Source organism: Lathamus discolor, chromosome 5 (genome assembly GCF_037157495.1).
Source record: "Lathamus discolor isolate bLatDis1 chromosome 5, bLatDis1.hap1, whole genome shotgun sequence".
Taxonomy (NCBI): domain Eukaryota; kingdom Metazoa; phylum Chordata; class Aves; order Psittaciformes; family Psittacidae; genus Lathamus; species Lathamus discolor.
Genome location: NC_088888.1, coordinates 114,449,175 through 114,466,260, shown reverse-complemented (window position 1 = coordinate 114,466,260; position 17,086 = coordinate 114,449,175). Strand labels below are relative to the sequence as shown.

General features: G+C 37.1%; 1 protein-coding gene across 2 annotated transcripts in view; it reads left to right on the top strand.

The window, feature by feature from the left end:
* The window catches only part of WDPCP (WD repeat containing planar cell polarity effector), a 163,384-nt gene that overhangs the window by 53,102 nt on the left and 93,196 nt on the right, over positions 1-17,086 (top strand). Inside the window, exons 3-7 of one of the 2 annotated variants that reach the window (XM_065682223.1) lie at positions 3,024-3,108; positions 4,781-4,825; positions 5,882-5,926; positions 8,425-8,495; positions 8,746-8,805. In XM_065682223.1, coding sequence (XP_065538295.1) covers positions 3,048-3,108; positions 4,781-4,825; positions 5,882-5,926; positions 8,425-8,495; positions 8,746-8,805 — 282 coding nt within the window. In that variant the 5' untranslated portion in view covers positions 3,024-3,047. Of the gene's footprint in view, positions 1-3,023; positions 3,109-4,780; positions 4,826-5,881; positions 5,927-8,424; positions 8,496-8,745; positions 8,806-14,620; positions 14,681-17,086 lie in introns of those variants that run through there. The other variant, XM_065682222.1, reaches the window with a different exon arrangement.

Below are 17,086 nucleotides of genomic sequence, written 5' to 3'. Positions count from 1 at the left end.
CAGCCTTCTAGTATCTGAAGGGGGCCTATAGGGACGCTGGGGAGGGACTCTTCGTTAGGGACTGTAGTGATAGGAAAAGGGGTAACGGGTTAAAACTTAAACAGGGGAAGTTTAGATTGGATATAAAGAAGAAGTTCTTTACTGTAAGGGTGGTGAGGCACTGGAATGGGTTGCCTAGGGAAGCTGTGAATGCTGCATCCCTGGTGGTGTTCAAGGGCAGGTTGGACAGAGCCGTGGGTGACGTGGTTTAGTGCGACATGGAGTTTAGTGTGAGGGGGGTTGGAGCTGGATGATCTTAAGGTCTTTTCCAACCCTAACTATTCTATGATTCTATGATTTTATGCCATTTTCCCCAAATTCTAATCAATATCAAGAATGGAGTCCTTAAAGCTCAGTGGGAGGAATTTTTGTATTTATTCATACCTACCTCTTTGCAATAGCAGGGTGTAGCTCATGTAGTTAAAGGAACAGTGTCAGTTCTGAGAGGCGCTTTCCAGATCACAAATCGTGGAATGGTTAGGGTTGGTTCCAACAAAGAAAGATGTCTTTGTTCTCATCATCCTCATCATCCTCATCCCCATTGTGCTGGAATATAATGATATGATAAATGATGAGATGTAGTTGCATAACTCTGAAAGTTGGTGTGTATTTCTTCAAAAGGGAAAAAAAAAAGAATTCCTCTGAGCAAAATATTCAGATTTATAGTGCCATATTTTGTTACAGAAGCAAATTCTCTTTTTTTTTTCTTTTTCCTTTTCTTTCCTGTAGACTATAACTAATCAGAATGTATTTCAGATTAGAATATAGATCAGATTAGAATGGACCATGTTTTGGTTCATGGAGGACTGCCTCCCATGGGAGAGACCTCATAGTGGAGCAGGGGAAGAGTGAGAAGTCCTCTCCCTGAGGAGGAAGGAGCAGCAGAAACAATGTGTGATGAATGTACCACAACTCCCATTCTCTGTCCTTCTGCACTGAGGGTGGAGGAAGTAGAGAACTGGGAGTGAAGTTAAGCCCAGGAAGAAGGGAGGAGTGGGGGGAACTTGTTAGTAAGATTTGGTTTTATTTCTCATTATCCTACTGTGATTTGATTGGTAATAAATTAAGCTGATTTCCCCAACAGGAGTCTGTTCTGCCTGTGATGATAATTTGTGAATGATCTCTCCCTGTCCTTAATCTCAACCCATGAGCATTTCACTTTATTTTCTCTCCCTTGTCCCGCTGAGGAGGGGAGTGATAGAGCAGCTTTGGTGGGCACCACCACATCTTGTCCTCTGAGTAGATGTGCCTTCTCTCCAGCGGAACTGATCGTCTGCCAGTCAAGGGCTTGAGGGTTTTGTTTCAGTCAAACCATGATAAGATTTTGAAACGTTCACTGAATTTGTTGACTTTGTATTAGTGAGAGATTCTTTTCTATGATCTATGGGCACTGGGGAATGCAAGTTTTTGTTTCACTTGGTAAAGTAAGAAAGTAAAAAAGAAAGAAAACAAGTAAGAAAATTACAATGTACAGTCTCCTGTTACTGTAATACAAATGGAAAATGAGAGGCTGCCCTCATGCATATTTACAACAGAAATGGTTCCCATGTTTGACAGACCACCATGCTACAAATGTCTTTGCATTCTTTTCCCAAACTCATTCTCACCCAAGATGAAAGTATATTCCATTTACTAGACTGTGTTATGAGCTTTTATTTTTTCCTCTTTTTTGATAAAACCATAGGATTTAGAATTTTCATACTTTTGGGGATCAGTGTAAAGAAAATGCTGTTTCCGCTTGGTGCTATTTCAGTGGATTAGGCAATGCATCAAAACATGCATATTAGCTTGAGTGATAATACCTCAACGTCTCAGCTCTGCTGAAACTATGATCACTTCCTTGATGCTACCTGAGATTCTTGCACGTATTTCTCATCAAAGCCCTCTTGAGGTAAACGCCTGATACTCAATGTGATTGGAGTTCTGCAATGAGCTTGTAATGGATTCATTATCAATGTGGCACTAATTGAAAGGAAATGAAGAGTCCACTTCAAAAAAGAAAAAACTTCAAATACAGTTCTATACTGACAGTGGTTCTTGAGTGTGCTGTATCTGTGTAAACTCCTCTTCTGAGTCCAGCTTTCAGTGGATTCTTGGAAGAAGTGTAAGTAATTGGTCTGATGGCGCATTAATAGCTACAGCACTTCAGGATATTAACTCGAGGAAGTCTTGGTTACTGGGCCTCAGAATATTCCCAATGCTCCTCTGAAGGACAACACATCCTCTATTTGGAATATTCAGGTGGATTGTTCAGGAAACCTCAGCAGTTTATAACTGTGGTCAATGTACCTAATATTAGAATTTGTATATTTTATGTGCTTCACGGCTGTCATTTTGTCAGTTTTAATTGATCTAATGTAAATGCTCTTTTTTATTTAGGAAGACATCACTTTTTATATTTAGCAGTATAACTGATGTCCACAAATATAGGAAAATAAAATCATAGAATCAACTAGGTTGGAAAAGACCTTCAGATTGTCAAGTCCAGCTGTTACCCCAGCACTGCCAAGTCCACCACTAAACCATGGCACTAAGGATAAACATCATGTTCAAAACTGTTTCTTCACTATATTGACCCTTCCCCATGTACAGTGTTTAAAAAAATTGTCTTGAAAGTCAAATTTTCCTGTCTAAGCCAGATCTTTAAGCAGTGGCTTCACTTTAGCATATGCCAAGGTAATAGCCATACAGTAAAAAGAGATCATATGCGTACAAGTATCAAGCACAAAGTTATTTACTTTAGTGAGAGCAGCTGTAAATTTAAACTAATGTTGATTTGTCTCTCTGTAGACACATCTGCGTTTCATACCCTGTTCTTTCCTATGCATTATTCATTTTATAGCAGTCAAAACCTACAACTTACATATAACAAAATATCATCAGTGCTAGGTTCTTCTAGTATTTAGTTTCCAAAGTACTTGCAGTTTCATTGGCGATAAAGAGTAATTAATTTGCTCATGCAATTTCTTTCCTTCTTTTGATAGTGCTAAGGCTCCATCTGCCACCAGATGTCTTTCTGCCTGACTGAGATGTTTCTGTGGTCTTTGAAGACTAACTTGCATATTAAAGGTGAGCTGTTACCTGTTACTAAAACACAACAGTAAAGCTCGTTAATGAATATTAAATTGATATAAAATTCTGAATGCCCAAATCAAGTGCTTTTTCTACTTAGGAGAAAGAAAAAAAATTAGACAGCAGTATGATGTTTGAACTTGATCAGTTTCTTCGCTCTATCTTATCCTAGAACTGGAACATCCTTTGAAGTGGAAAATGTTAAGACTATATTTAATTGGATGCATTTTCCTTTTTCAGAAGCTGTGCCCTACTTGACTGTAAGCTTCAGTTTAATGACTGGTTTAGGTGAATGAAGATCTCTAGTCACGTGATTTGCAGAAGCATTGTGATTTATACTTAGCGTGAGCATAAAAAATTACTGCATGCTCTGGGTATTTTGTATGATTACTTGAAATTTTATACTTACAAGGGTATATTTATTGTATTAATTGATTGTTCCAGGAGACACGTGACTAATTACTAGTCATGTAGAAATCACCTTCATTCATCTTGCCTTGCTATTGCTAAAATACAATACTAAAAAAAAAAACAACCCCACTAGTTTGTAAGTGGACCGTATCAAACTATTATTTATGACACTTAATGCCAATTATAGAGTATAATATTTTTCTTGAAATATTATTTTATTATTATTGACAATTCAGTTGAATATGAATAAATGTTTAGTTTAATGTTATTATTCAAATAGTGACTCAGTAAGTCCTGGCATTCCAAATTTGTGTCAGAATTGTTCTGTAACAATAAAAAAAAAAAAAGCCAAAAACTGTTTTACTGAAAAGTCTGATGGCTTAAATAAATACATAGTTGTGATTTACTGTAACTGAAGGCATACTGTGGCCTGCTGTGCCTGTTTTCCACCTCTGACTTTCTTGCTTCCTCTCTGTACCTCATTCTAACATCCTGAGGCAGGAGTCAGTACTGCTGTCTGCCATTGCAATGCTTTCCTCCATGTATGGAATGTCTCATGGTATATCACTGTCTGAGTTTAGAAGAAGACAGACGTAGTGTCCATCCCATTATTTTAAAACAATACAACATAAAGCCATACTTAGATCTACTTGGTGAAGCTTGCCATGGCACACCTAAGTATTAACCAGTCAGGAACTGGCTGGTGTGGCTTGCACCAAGTTAGCTGAAACATCCATATTTCTTTGCCATGGGAGCCAGGTAGAGAATAATGCCTATAGATTAAGAATATTGGATCCTTTGAAAGGGCAGCTTTATGAGTTCATGAATCTTAAGAAAATCCTATTGTCTTTAGCTCAGCTGTGTCAGTCACCAGAAAACTTTTAAAGTTATTCTAAGGTATACTTTTCACCATGATCCTTACCTTTCTTTGTGAACAATCATAAAAGATGCTCGTTAGGAAGGTGGTAAAAATACTTTTGCATGTTGGCAGCTGGAAGTGAATCAAAGTATATGTGGAGGAAATGACAGCTCCAAACAAATATAAGGACCTGTCACATTCTCCTTCAGCCCTTGCTTGCTGGTTCTTGAAAGTCCTGGTATTCAGACTATGTGCTGTAGTTTTTACACTGTTGCTATGTTAATGCCTAACACTCTTCTCCAGCTGGCAGAAATTGAGATGCTGAACTTTGCATTTTAAGTTGTGTTTTGTTTCTAGTGTCACATCCATAATTAAATACATTTACATTCAATTCTATAGATGAAGATATTGGGATTCACCAGTACTATGACAAGAAAGAACCAGGTAAAATATAAATAACCGTAACTAAAACTAAACAAAACTTCGAAATGTTCAATCTTTGTTACCGACTTCTTGCTCTGAAAAAGGTAACTTCAAATTTCTTGTTAATATATTTATATATCACTATAGATATATAAAAATAACTATGTATACATATATATGTACTTTGATATATACTGATGTATTTTGAGATATATATATAGATGTATATTGATGTATTTTTTGTATATATATCGATAAATCTCGATATATTTAGGTACATATCTCTGTATTTTGGTACTGCAAGGAAGCACAGAGATTTTTTTCTCTGTTAAGAGAAAAAAGTTCTCTTTCTAAGTTCTCTTTCTAAGTTTGTCTGAGTTACGGCAGAGCATTTAGAAACTTTTTATTCCACAGGAAAAAAAAAAGGGGGGGAAAATATTTACATAAAAGCAGCCTTTCTGCCATTAGAAACTTCCGTGGGATTCTAAACTCTAGGTTCTTGTGCTGTATATTCTATTTTACAGCTGACCCAGCCCTTTCAGCCCGCCGAGCCGTTACACCGGCACCATGGTGAGGGGCGGTGCGGGCCGGGGCCGCCGCGACGCTGCTGGGCGGCCGGCAGGGGGCGCCGCGAGCGCGCTGGGCTGCAGGCCGGCTCCCGCGTCCCTTCCCGGCGAGCGGAGGGGCTGCGCAGGGCGAGCGATCGGTTTCGTTCATCTGGTTAATCCCGTTAATCCTGGACGTTTCCCGATGGGCCACAAGGTCTGTTCGGCTCCAGATACACGTCCCTCTCGGCGGCCGGGCCCACGAGCCGAGTTCCGCGGTCAGGACGCAGTGCCGCCGGGGCTCGGGGGCTGCAGGCTCCGTGTCGCCGGCACACCCGCTGTGCTGTACAAGCCTTTCTTTCACTGCAAGTTTAAGATATCTGCCTCGCGAGGTGAAAAAAGCGGGGCTGTTTTAAGTTTTGGTGAATTTCTGCGTTTTATCAAAGCGTGTGAATCTTCTCCCTAATATTAATATTTGCTGACAGCAGTGGTAAGGATTATCATTCATCTTTTCATCCCTTCTTTCCCTCAGCATCACAGATGAAGCATGGTTACGAGAAGCAAAAGCAAGCTGAATGTAAGGAGATTTTCTGAGATTCTTGTTACAGCAAAACCAGATCATTAATTTGAATTGGTGACGCCCCTGGAAGAGCATTAAAATCACCTCAGCCTGTTTTCAGAGTAATTTTCTACACATATAATCTGAGGCAGGCAGTCACAGAACTACATGGCACAGAACAGTTGAAAAGTTGTAATTCTTTCCTGCTGTATTTGCGGTCTGTTTTTTTCTGTGTCGCTAAGCATGGTTGTGTGTGTTGGTTCTCAAATCCATTGTCAAGAGGAATCACAAAAATAATCCAGATTTTTCGTTGTGAAATTTGCTCAGCAGATGAGTAATAAACATTTCTCACTCGGCTCTTGAATTGAAATACCAAGTGCTTCATACCTGAAAATTATAGCTGAAATCCTTTCAGCCAAAATCAAATTCCAGGTTAATAATCGGCTGCCTTCATAGAATGCTTCCAGCTTTGAAACATTTACACTGTTCCTGCATTACCTGGTTAAAAGCAATTTCAGTTTAGGCTCGCACACAGCAATACTGTGACAGTTAAAAGATTTTTACACTAGTACAACTTCTCTTTAGCTCAAGCTTTGCAACTCCTGCATGCTTACTATTGCTCAGACCATTGATTCAGGTTTAAACATTATTAGATGACAACTCCAAAAAAAACTAATTGATTTTTAGATGACTTCACAAAGTAATATGTATGCTGGAAGTATTGCCTTAACATTTCATCTTATCGTACATAATGAAAATTCACATGGAGTGGTGCGTGTGTTTGAAAGCGAAATGTGTTCCAGAAGGAGAAGTTATTTGCAATGCCATAAGGTTTGTTTGGAGCAGGTTGAAGCCCCGCTGGGGATGGGTATAAAAGTGCACGCAGCCATGTGGTAAATCTACACCCGCTGCGGAGGGTTGTGTGTCAGTCAGAATCAATACAGCTCTGTAAAGGTGGGGAGTTGAGAAAGGGTTATAAGTAGGGAGGAGCATAATGGATTTACATCCCTTGTGCTGTGCGTAGCATTATCTTACAGGCGTTGCGTGTGTGAAAAGAGAAGCAGGCCCAGATAAACCCCGTTATGCAGAAGCTCCAATTGTTATCTTTCATACTTACGACATGCAAAAAGAACATGAGCTATTTCACCTTGTTGCTGTAAATACAGGGTGGCCTAGGGACAAAGCACTGTATAGCACATTTCTTAAAGAGGAGCACTGGGTAACTTTATTTACAGCTGCTGATTTGTATAGATAGGTTGGTATCTGTACAGGCAATTTCCCATTTTGCATATGTGGATAAATATTGCAATATTTATGAAGGCACCCATTGAAAATGTGATCTTACATGCCTAATTAATATTATCATAACAGTTCCACCAACGCTGGCTTCAGTCCAGTAGAATACAAAGAGAAGTTGTATGTTGGTGTGCTCTTTTGTTGATATATGAAATCCTTCATTTTTTCACTCTATAGCACTCCTATTGTAAGCTCTTTTTTTCAGGGAGGTTTAAACACAACTGTTAAGTCACTCAGTCTGGAAGCTGGCATACAAACTGACAGCTTGGAGCTCAAAACTTTTCATCAGTTTTCCTTTAAATAGGCTAGATTTTAGAAAGACAATGTGTTCTACTTTCTGATGGTTTTTATTGTATACTTATGGACAGAAAACTGCTTACTTTTAAATGATGAAATTTCACAAGTTATTAGAGCCTGATTCTCAGCCATGAAACAAACCAATTATTAGCAACTCCAGAGGAAGCTTTGCCTCCTGGTTTCAGGATTAATGTTTTAGGCCAGAACTTTCACAATAGTTTGCTGAACATTAATAAATTTGTTAAAGGACTGTAGCAGTCATGCAGTTTCTTGTTTGCTTGACTTGGCAGATTCTTCAGACCAAATTTTCAAGAACAAATCCTATAAATAGCTATATTCCATAATACAAGTTATGGCATTCACAATTACCTGTCATTAATGCCTCTATATATGCATATACTCATGCATATATGTTTTGAAGACATGTTTGTGCCTGCATTTTGAAATTAGGCAATGAAATGCTAATTCGAAAGAGTAGGATCTGTTTAGGATTTGATAACTTCGATTCTAAGTTAACGTACTGAATGTGGGTGCTTTCTCATTGCAAGAACTTAGCAGCTGAGTAAGAAGCTACATCCTGAGAGCTTTGTACACAAATGCCATTGTGAAGTCAGAGTCAGTGTGGATGTAACATGCTAACTGTCCCTACAACAGAGCCTTTCAAAAGGATGTAATTTGACAATAGAAACCAATAAAAACCATAGCCATTTTTCCCCAATTATAGGCAAGTTTTACATTTCAGGTAACTTCTTGAAATCTTAGGTTTGTGTTTCCACAGAAAAGGAAGCTTGAAGAACTTTATTTTATAGAAATGTATATTTGTACACATACATGCATATATATACACATATATGTACACAGTCACCTATATATATTATTTTATTATATTTATTTTATTTATATATATATATTTTGTTATCTAGCTAGAGATTATCCCTGGATACTGAAAAACAAGCGGCCAGACAAACTGCGGGATGCACTCAAGGAGATAGAGGTATGTTTCAGAAAGTTTCAAGTACAGCAACATATTATCCGGTTTTCAAACCTCTTTCAACAGCTTTAATTTTTATAAAGATCCAACTCTCCCGGTGATGATAAATGTGCTTTTGTCTGGCAGGCTGTTCTAAAACAGCTGCATCTTTGTGTGACATGCTTCACCTATAAACTCGAAAATCAGAAGTATGTTAACTGATAGTGACAGTGTGTACTGCCAACTCCACTCTCTGTTTTCTGTTGTCCTTTAGGACTTAATGCAAAACAGTCAATGTGTGCTGAGCAAATGGAAGAACAAACATATCTGTCAGGTAAAATGTTTTGACAAGCTCTTGCAGTGTTCAGTCAGTGGAGCCAAGCAGCCATTCAGTGATAGATGCAATAGTGTTAAAATGTTAACTAACATAGAAAATCATGGGTTTTTTTAAATGCATGGGCTCTTATTACCTAGATTATAGTTATTTCAATTTCTAACCTGAAATAGATGCTACAAAACAGAAATCTGGGGTTTATCAAGAAAGATTAATTAAAGGGCCCTAATTCTGTGAGATTATGATCATTATTTGGGGAAACTGAAAGCATCCTGTACCTCCAAATCACAGGTTAAGGGAGCAGTTAAAGCATACAGCCAGGTCTGCAATCTGTCTTATATTACATTTTTCTATCTTAATTATTTACATGGTTGTTGCAAATCTTTTTACTCTGTGCTTGTGTAATGTGGGAGGGAAGCTATAACTGTGAGCCAGCTAGATCATTAAACAAAGTATGGAAAAAAAGATACTGTGACATGTGGCACACACGTAGCTGTCTATGTAAGATCAACATGTAAGTGTCTGTATATAAGTTCCATGGCTTTTCACATCCTTGTTAGCACAGAACAGTAGGGTAGGTGAGAGATCTGAACATGACACATGCTTTAGCTCCTAAACCATGAGCGTGTTCTAAAAACATACGTAATTCTATATGTATGTAACATACATATTTTATAATTTTTTGCACTCTACATTGTTAATGTGGAATGTGCATCATATTTGAAACTGCTTTGGCATGGGTATAATTGTAAATATTACTCGTACTGCTTCTAAAAAGAAATTTTGTGTTACAACTTTTATGCTTTTTCAGATTTTTTTTTTCTTCTAATTCAAGTGGTTACAAGTGTGTGTCAGCAGGATGAATATTAAATATTCAAGCATTATACAGCTGAAATTACAGAAATGTCTTTAAGAACAGCAGAACTTTTAGATACCTGACATGCCAAATAGTAAATAGTCTTTTTGTATCAATAATAAAGATATTATTGTCTAAGCAGCATTTACGTACCAGATCTTATCTCTAGTAAAAGCGTATCATTCATGTACAGATTACATGGTATGTACCTGTGAATGTTAATCTTCTATAACTGATTTAAATATTAATTGTATGCTAATTTAGATGACTTTTCCCCCCCCTGTTATTATTGTTCTGATTAGGTAAGGAATTTGGTTAAGAAATACTGAGTCAATTAGCCACGTGTATTCATCTGCTTCCCAGTTTGCTGTCTCTTCATTTGCTTTCCCACGCATTCTCCATCATTTTCCTTCTCCATCATTTTCCTTCTCCTCCCATCTTATCTGCATCCACATACATTTTTTACTAGTTCATATATTGAACAGTGAACTTTTACCAGAATTTTATCATCCTGCCTTTATAGTATGACACCTTTTATTCATTATCAATTCTGTTTAAAACCCTTTTTTTTTTTTTTTTATCGTTTTGCATCCTCTAAATAGTTTCAAGCTTACATCAACAAGAAGGAGATAAATACGTTTTTGCTTATTTCTTGTACTAGATGGGAAAGAAAAGAGAGCGATGGTTTTATCTTAATGTATTAGGTCTGGCTCTATATTGGATTGAATCATGTAGGGGATAGCTTGATAAATTGAGTGTTTTTAAGGGGGTTTTAGATGGCTTGTATAGCCAGAGTATAACTGATAGTATAGCTTCTAACATAGCCAGAGTTACAGATAAAAATCTTAGTCATTTCTCTGTCCTTAACTTCTGCTTTTGGTTTCTCAATTGTAAAACAAAATGGGTTTTTTTATATAACAATGGCTGATAATTGATGTCTCCAGCAGGGATTAGGATGTTCTGCCAAAACAATTGTGTTATTCCATTTTCTGTCTACCTGAAAATATAAACTCTCCAACAAATGAAAATAAAACAGAGAAAAATGAATAATTTGGGAGAGTCTAGAACAGAAAAGCTGTCTTCTCTCAGTTTTGGGTTGGGTTTTTTTCTGCTGCTTGTCTGTCTTTGAGCATTTTGCAGAAATATCTAGACTCTCCCTTTTGATGCAAATGTTCTGAAGCTTGTAGAAATGATGTACATTTATTGTTTGGTTCTAAGTAAGAGACTGATTAACTGTTTAAGCAGTAAGTGCTTATCACATAATGGTGTGATCTATGTCATAGCTCTTATAGCACATGCTATTTTGGATGGACAGCAGAGCAGCTGCTAGTGGTAAAAGAAGAGTCCATATTTACATTAACTTTTAGGTGTAATAGAAATCAACATGGCAGACAAACAGCATGGAGAGCATGTAGGGAATTACCGTGACTTGTCATTTTCAGTGATTTGGGCTAAATCTGAGTGTATGATTTAATGTCTAGTAGTTTGGGGTTTTTTAGCTCCTTTGTTTTTTAGTGCCAATACAATGTAAAATAATTTATAAAAATTGAAATATTTAACTCAACAACCATCACATTTTCCAAAAATTTTTCTATGTATTTGAATCTGCTGTATCTTTAGCTGAACCAGGAAGAGTTCCCTTTGTTTGTAATAACAATGTGCTATCCAAAAACTCGGCCGTTGTAACTTTAGCAAGACAGAACAAATGGAAAAAAATCTGAAAGGTGATACAATGATAAAAAGACTATAAATTTAAAAAGTAGTATGATTTCCCTCAAGTTTTGTGAAAAACAAGCACAGGACTGCTGCTAGTGTGACTTCTGGAACCTACACATCACTTTTCCTAATCCCTCACTGCTTCCTCCAGCACTTCCAGCTTCTAACTGGCCCACAGGCAAAAATTGGGGGCTATAAATTTAAACATTTCTCTGCTAAAAATCAGTGTACTGTCAAGTTAACCGTTTGTGTGCAAATGATCAATTATACTTCATACATATGACTCAATGAAAACCCCAGTTAGTTTGCATACAGATTATCTTGCCCATTGTATGAATGTATTTCTCAAAATTGGCTCTTTGAGTTTGCCTAGAACAACTATAATGCTGGCCCAACTTTCTCCCTTTCTTAATGTTTCATTTTATGCATCGGAATTTCTCCTATTACTTTTTTTTTCATACAGTCAGCGCATTAAAAGTTTCACATTTACATCCTTGCCCATTGCAAAAAAAATATAATCTATTGACCTTTATTTTTGCAGTCCCAAGTATACATTCTAGTAGTACTTAGAGCTTCTGAAACAGATGATGTGCCAGTTCATGTAAACATAACCTAGACTGTACAGGGATTTTTGTCGAGGAGCTTGCTCTCCTATTTAAAAGAGCTTAGTTGAGCCCTAAAGGACCGAGGTCTTTTCTTTAGCTCTATTCCTGCTCGTTCCAGTCGGATCTGAACCCACACCATTTCTATATGGTACTCCTGAATCCCAGTTTTGATGACCTGTGATGAGTTCCTGAAATAATCCTGTAATCTTCAGCAGGTTGATGTCAAAGGAAAATAAAGAAACCATAAAAGAAGCATGACAAAAAAAGAGACAAGAAGTCTTTACAATAAGATGCCACTGTATTGTTCATAATTAAGTAAAGAATTTACTCCTTGGCTTTCCCTGCTGAGGAGTAATAACCTAAGAAATTATTTTTACCAATATTTTTGAGTTTACTAATCTCAGCTCTGGCTGGTTCCTTTCCTCTTGGTCTCCTTCTTTAATACTTTGGAATGCTTTTAAGTTTTGCCACAAAATCATGAAATCAGTACTATCAAATTATGCCATTGGTTCAGGTTTGGTTTTACAATACAAGGTAGTAAAAATTAATGAGATCTAGCCAAAAGATTTTATTTCCAGCTTCTTGTAGTCCTACAGATGTAGAATTAAAACACATGCCAACACTGAATTATTTTATTGTATAAATGCCAAGCACTAGCTGTGAATCGTATCTGTTACCTGCTAATGAAAAAGATTTATCTATTCTTCGCTAAATTAGTTTGATTAAATTTTATTTGTGTTGCAATTTACATATGTATGTGAATGGTTTTTATGTTGCCATCATTGGCATACTTAGAACTGGATTCTTCAGTGAGATACACAGCAGCATTTGCTGATGTGACTTGTATCAGCTACAATGCCCATCAGCAAGCTGATTTAGCAAGATTTGTGGTGACACACAGTAACACTTCTGATATCAAAATCAAGACATCCTGGCTAGAATACATGAGACGCTGGTACCCATCATCAGTTACTAAGAGGAAGACGGCCCTCATACTAAATTATTTCAGTTGCTTTTGATCAGAACTATTAATGTGTGGTTTTAGAGATTTGGAGCTAGAAGTACAAATGCATTGATTATTGTGAAACAGTAACGTGTAACAACAATAACTTCATCTGTAATAAGGCATGCAACAGTAATTATGGTAGGGTGGCTAAGAAAGCAATCTGGAATGAAGAGGTGGGGAAAAACCCTGGGAACCTGCTTGAACAAGAAATGCTTTGCAGTTCTCTTCTCCTTTTGCATATTCCTTTGTCTGTTGGGCTCTGTAAAGGAAAACAGTTTGCAGCAGTATTTTTTACAGGCATATTTTCATTCTCTTCCAATTTTAATCAGATAGAAGCAAATCCTGGCTTTGCTCTGCAGGTATCTTTTTAGGTAGAAGGGCTGATAAGCAGCTAAGCTGCGTGAATGAGGAGTGAAGGGCTAAGGCTTCCGAGGATAAAGGAGTCCACTTAAGTACATGCTTAAGTTCTACTGGAGTCTACTGGTCATGAGCCTGTACTTAAGTCTTTTGCTCAATAAAAGGTAACTCAAATGCGTATTGGAGCACTTTGCTATTGGGGAAGGGCTAAGTCTTCCTCTGAATATCCGCTGTTCCTGTTATGTGTTTCTTGCTCACTGGATAACCATTTTTGGCGCACAAAGTACATAATTCCTTCTATCGAAGTCTTCACATTCAACTCTTCAATAACACTGAAATTAAGGAGCCCTTCCATCCCAGCATGTAGAATGACCAGATGCCCAAACACTTTACTCAAATACAAGTTCAAAGGCTATGCCGGTTCTTCCAATAGGTATGAAATCATGCTTTTGTAATTTGTTTAGGAACACCTTGAGACTGTTAAAACTGTAGAGATGACTCTTTTGCTTTCTATTTTTCACATTGCAGTACTTTAGTTTGAAAAATTTGTGAAGTGTTTCATTATTGCAAGTTTCTTTCCCTAATATGATATCTATTAGATGGAATGATTTTGTGCTTTATGTAAATAATGCCTCTTCCATTTGAGTTTATTCTTTAGCAATGATGAGCAATTCCCTTGAGCAGTACTTTCTGGAGCTGGATCACTGTGTATCTGTGTTCAAGCCAAGTTTGCAGTCTTCCCCATTTGCTTTATATTCATTCATGCTTGTGATTGGACTGCTCCCATCTACCAAAATAGGAGCTTAACTATGCAAGCTTATGTATAATAGCACCTAAATCTTATTATGTAACAGTCTTTGCACAGGCTACATGGTAAAGAATTAAAATATTGACGTTTCAATTTGAACACATATGTATTTTCTCTTTTACAGAATATTTCTGATGACAGATAATACATAATCGTAGAAATATTTAGGTTGGAAAAGACGCTTAAGATCATCAAGTCCAACCGTTCAGCTAACACTACCAAGTCTACCTCTAAACCATGTCCCTCAGAGCCACATATGCAGGTCTTTTTAATACCTCCAGGGATGGTGACTCAACAATGTCCCTGCTTTATTTAAATACCTGCTTGTAGTTCATGGTAAACTTTAAGAACTGCTTTTTAAAAAAATCCTATTCTAATCCAATGGATTTTTAAAGGGAGGTGGAAGGAATACTGACCTTACATGGCTATATAGTGTGTAAAGTCTCTGATTTACTTTTTAAATTTAGAGTACAGTTCCTGAAGGGAAGGACTTAGACCTGTAGAGCACAGGTGTATTACGAACCATGGTAAGTTATTATAGGAAAAATTGTGGAGAATAATGGGAAAGAATATTTTATTGTAAAAGTAAAGAAGGAGGGAGTGCAATGGGGGAAACAAGAAAAGACATGGAAATTATATATTATGTGTAAAATATATATTTTACCGACTTTATGTTATTCTGTCATGCCATTCTGATAGCATAGAGAGAGATCTATGAGATAATGAAAATACATAGCACTGATTTAATGACTGGTTTCATAGATGTAAAACAAGGCACACCCATTACCACAGTATTGTATATTTGTATAAATGTCTCTTCATCAGACACTGAAGCAGTTTCCATAGATTTGTATTCTAGCTCTGTAACAGGTGTGATCTATGTCATTACCAGGAAATGAACATATAGGCATGAAGTGAGTTTACACATTGAAACATTTAAGAGTTAAATAATCCTAATGTTATTTGTTGCTCTCAAACCAAGAGTTTGCAAACATATGTCCATACAGCATATATGGATGACATAGATTAGATATCAGTAGAATGTGGGCTCATTCCATGACACAGTCATTAAAGATCATTGATCACCTACAGACCAAACCTCATTTTTTCCTGTATTTCATCTCTCTTCCTCACATGGATGTGTGGTATATATGTCAGGTAAACCTAGAGACTACAGACTTCTGATTCACTTCAGTTGTTCTCCCAGATTAACTTCCAGCTTGTTCTTTCCCTGCAAGAAAAGGAAGCATGGAAACAACCTACCATTGCAGTAGCTTCTGAGGGAAGAACATAATTTGCAAGCAAAAGTGTTGTGGAAGACAGTTGTAGAGTTTTTTGCTGACTGCACCAGCTCTCTTGTTCGTGTATAACACTGAAGGATTTGGGGTGTTTTATCTGGCAGGATGATATTCATTCAGAAATTTAGAACTGATCTTTCTAGAGTATTTATGGAATTTTGCTTGATCATTGCTTGTGTCATAGTTTGTCAGCTTCTGGGTTTCAACAATCACTTTTTCAACTACGTTCTTCGGACAGTTATGATTAGCGGTAGGACAAGGGATAATGGGTTCAAACTTAAATGGGAGATTTAGGTTAGATATAAGGAAGTTTGAAAATAAATTCTAGTGGTGTCTGAAATAGAAACAAAAAATGCTTGTGATAGGAAATTATTTTTTCAAGAACAAATCATAATTTCCCATCCTGCCAAAATCTTATGGTGCATTTGTTTGATAAATATATATAGTCAGTATTTCAGTATTCCCTGTCATGTCAGATGTCCTTTAAGGTTTTGCCCTAGTAAAAATGTTAGACACAGTTACACTTATGTAGCTTTTATTACAATCTTTCAAAACTTCAATTTATACCTGTGTTGAAGTTAGATTAGATAAAATCACAATTTAGTTCCAACTTGATAATTTTAAGTCCAGCAAGGTTTGACTACAGTTAGAAACATAGAATCAAAGAATGGTTTGGGTTGGAATGGACATTAAGGTCCTTTCCCTGCCATTGGCAGGGACACCTTCCAATAGACCAGGTTGCTCAAAGCCCCATCCGCCTGTCCTGGAACAATTCCAGGGATGGGGCAGCCACAGCTTCTTTGGGCAACCTATGCCAGCACCTCACCACCCTTATAGTGAACAATTTCTAATCTAAATCTTCCCTTTTTCAGATTAAATGCATTCCCCCTTGTCCTGTCACCTGATGCTTTTATAAAAAGTCCCTCTCCGGGTTTCCTGTAGCCCCCCTTTATGTATGGTAAGACTGCTCTAAGGTCTCCCTGGAGCCTTCTCTTCAGGCTGAACAGCCCCAGCTCTCTCAGCCTGTCTTCATAGGACAGAACCACATTATTAAGAAAGCAGTATCTCTCTAATAAAACTTTGTTTAGTCCTGCTACTGGAGTAACTTCACAAAGTGAAGTCAGCGTACAATGGAGCAGGGAATTTTATGGGGTTTATTTTTTCAATCACTGTGGTACAGCACCATTAAGTTAATACATGAATGATCAGAAATAACAAGGATAGCAGAAAGGTGCTGCTTTTAATTTGTGATGACACACTTTTTTGGGGTTTTGATGCAGGCTATGCAGTTACTTCATACGGAAAAAAATCAGGTCCATGGGTGATGGATTATCATCATCCCTTTCTTCATTCAAGACAGAATTTTGATCTCTATTTTCAACAAACTTATTTAGTACATTTGGAGGCTCAGCATGCATTTTCAAGTGTTCAGCAATTGTAATTCTTGTACCTGTGTAATTCGGTGTTGTATTACATCTCTCTCTTTCATTGAAAAAGCCTTCAAAGTCATTATAAGACACCTTCATATCAACAATAAGTCTTTTTTGTAATTTTGAAAATTAGAGTACTACGTAATGGACAGCTGCTAATATGTACCTTGGAACGTTTCACTTTATTAATGATTCTTGATGTCTT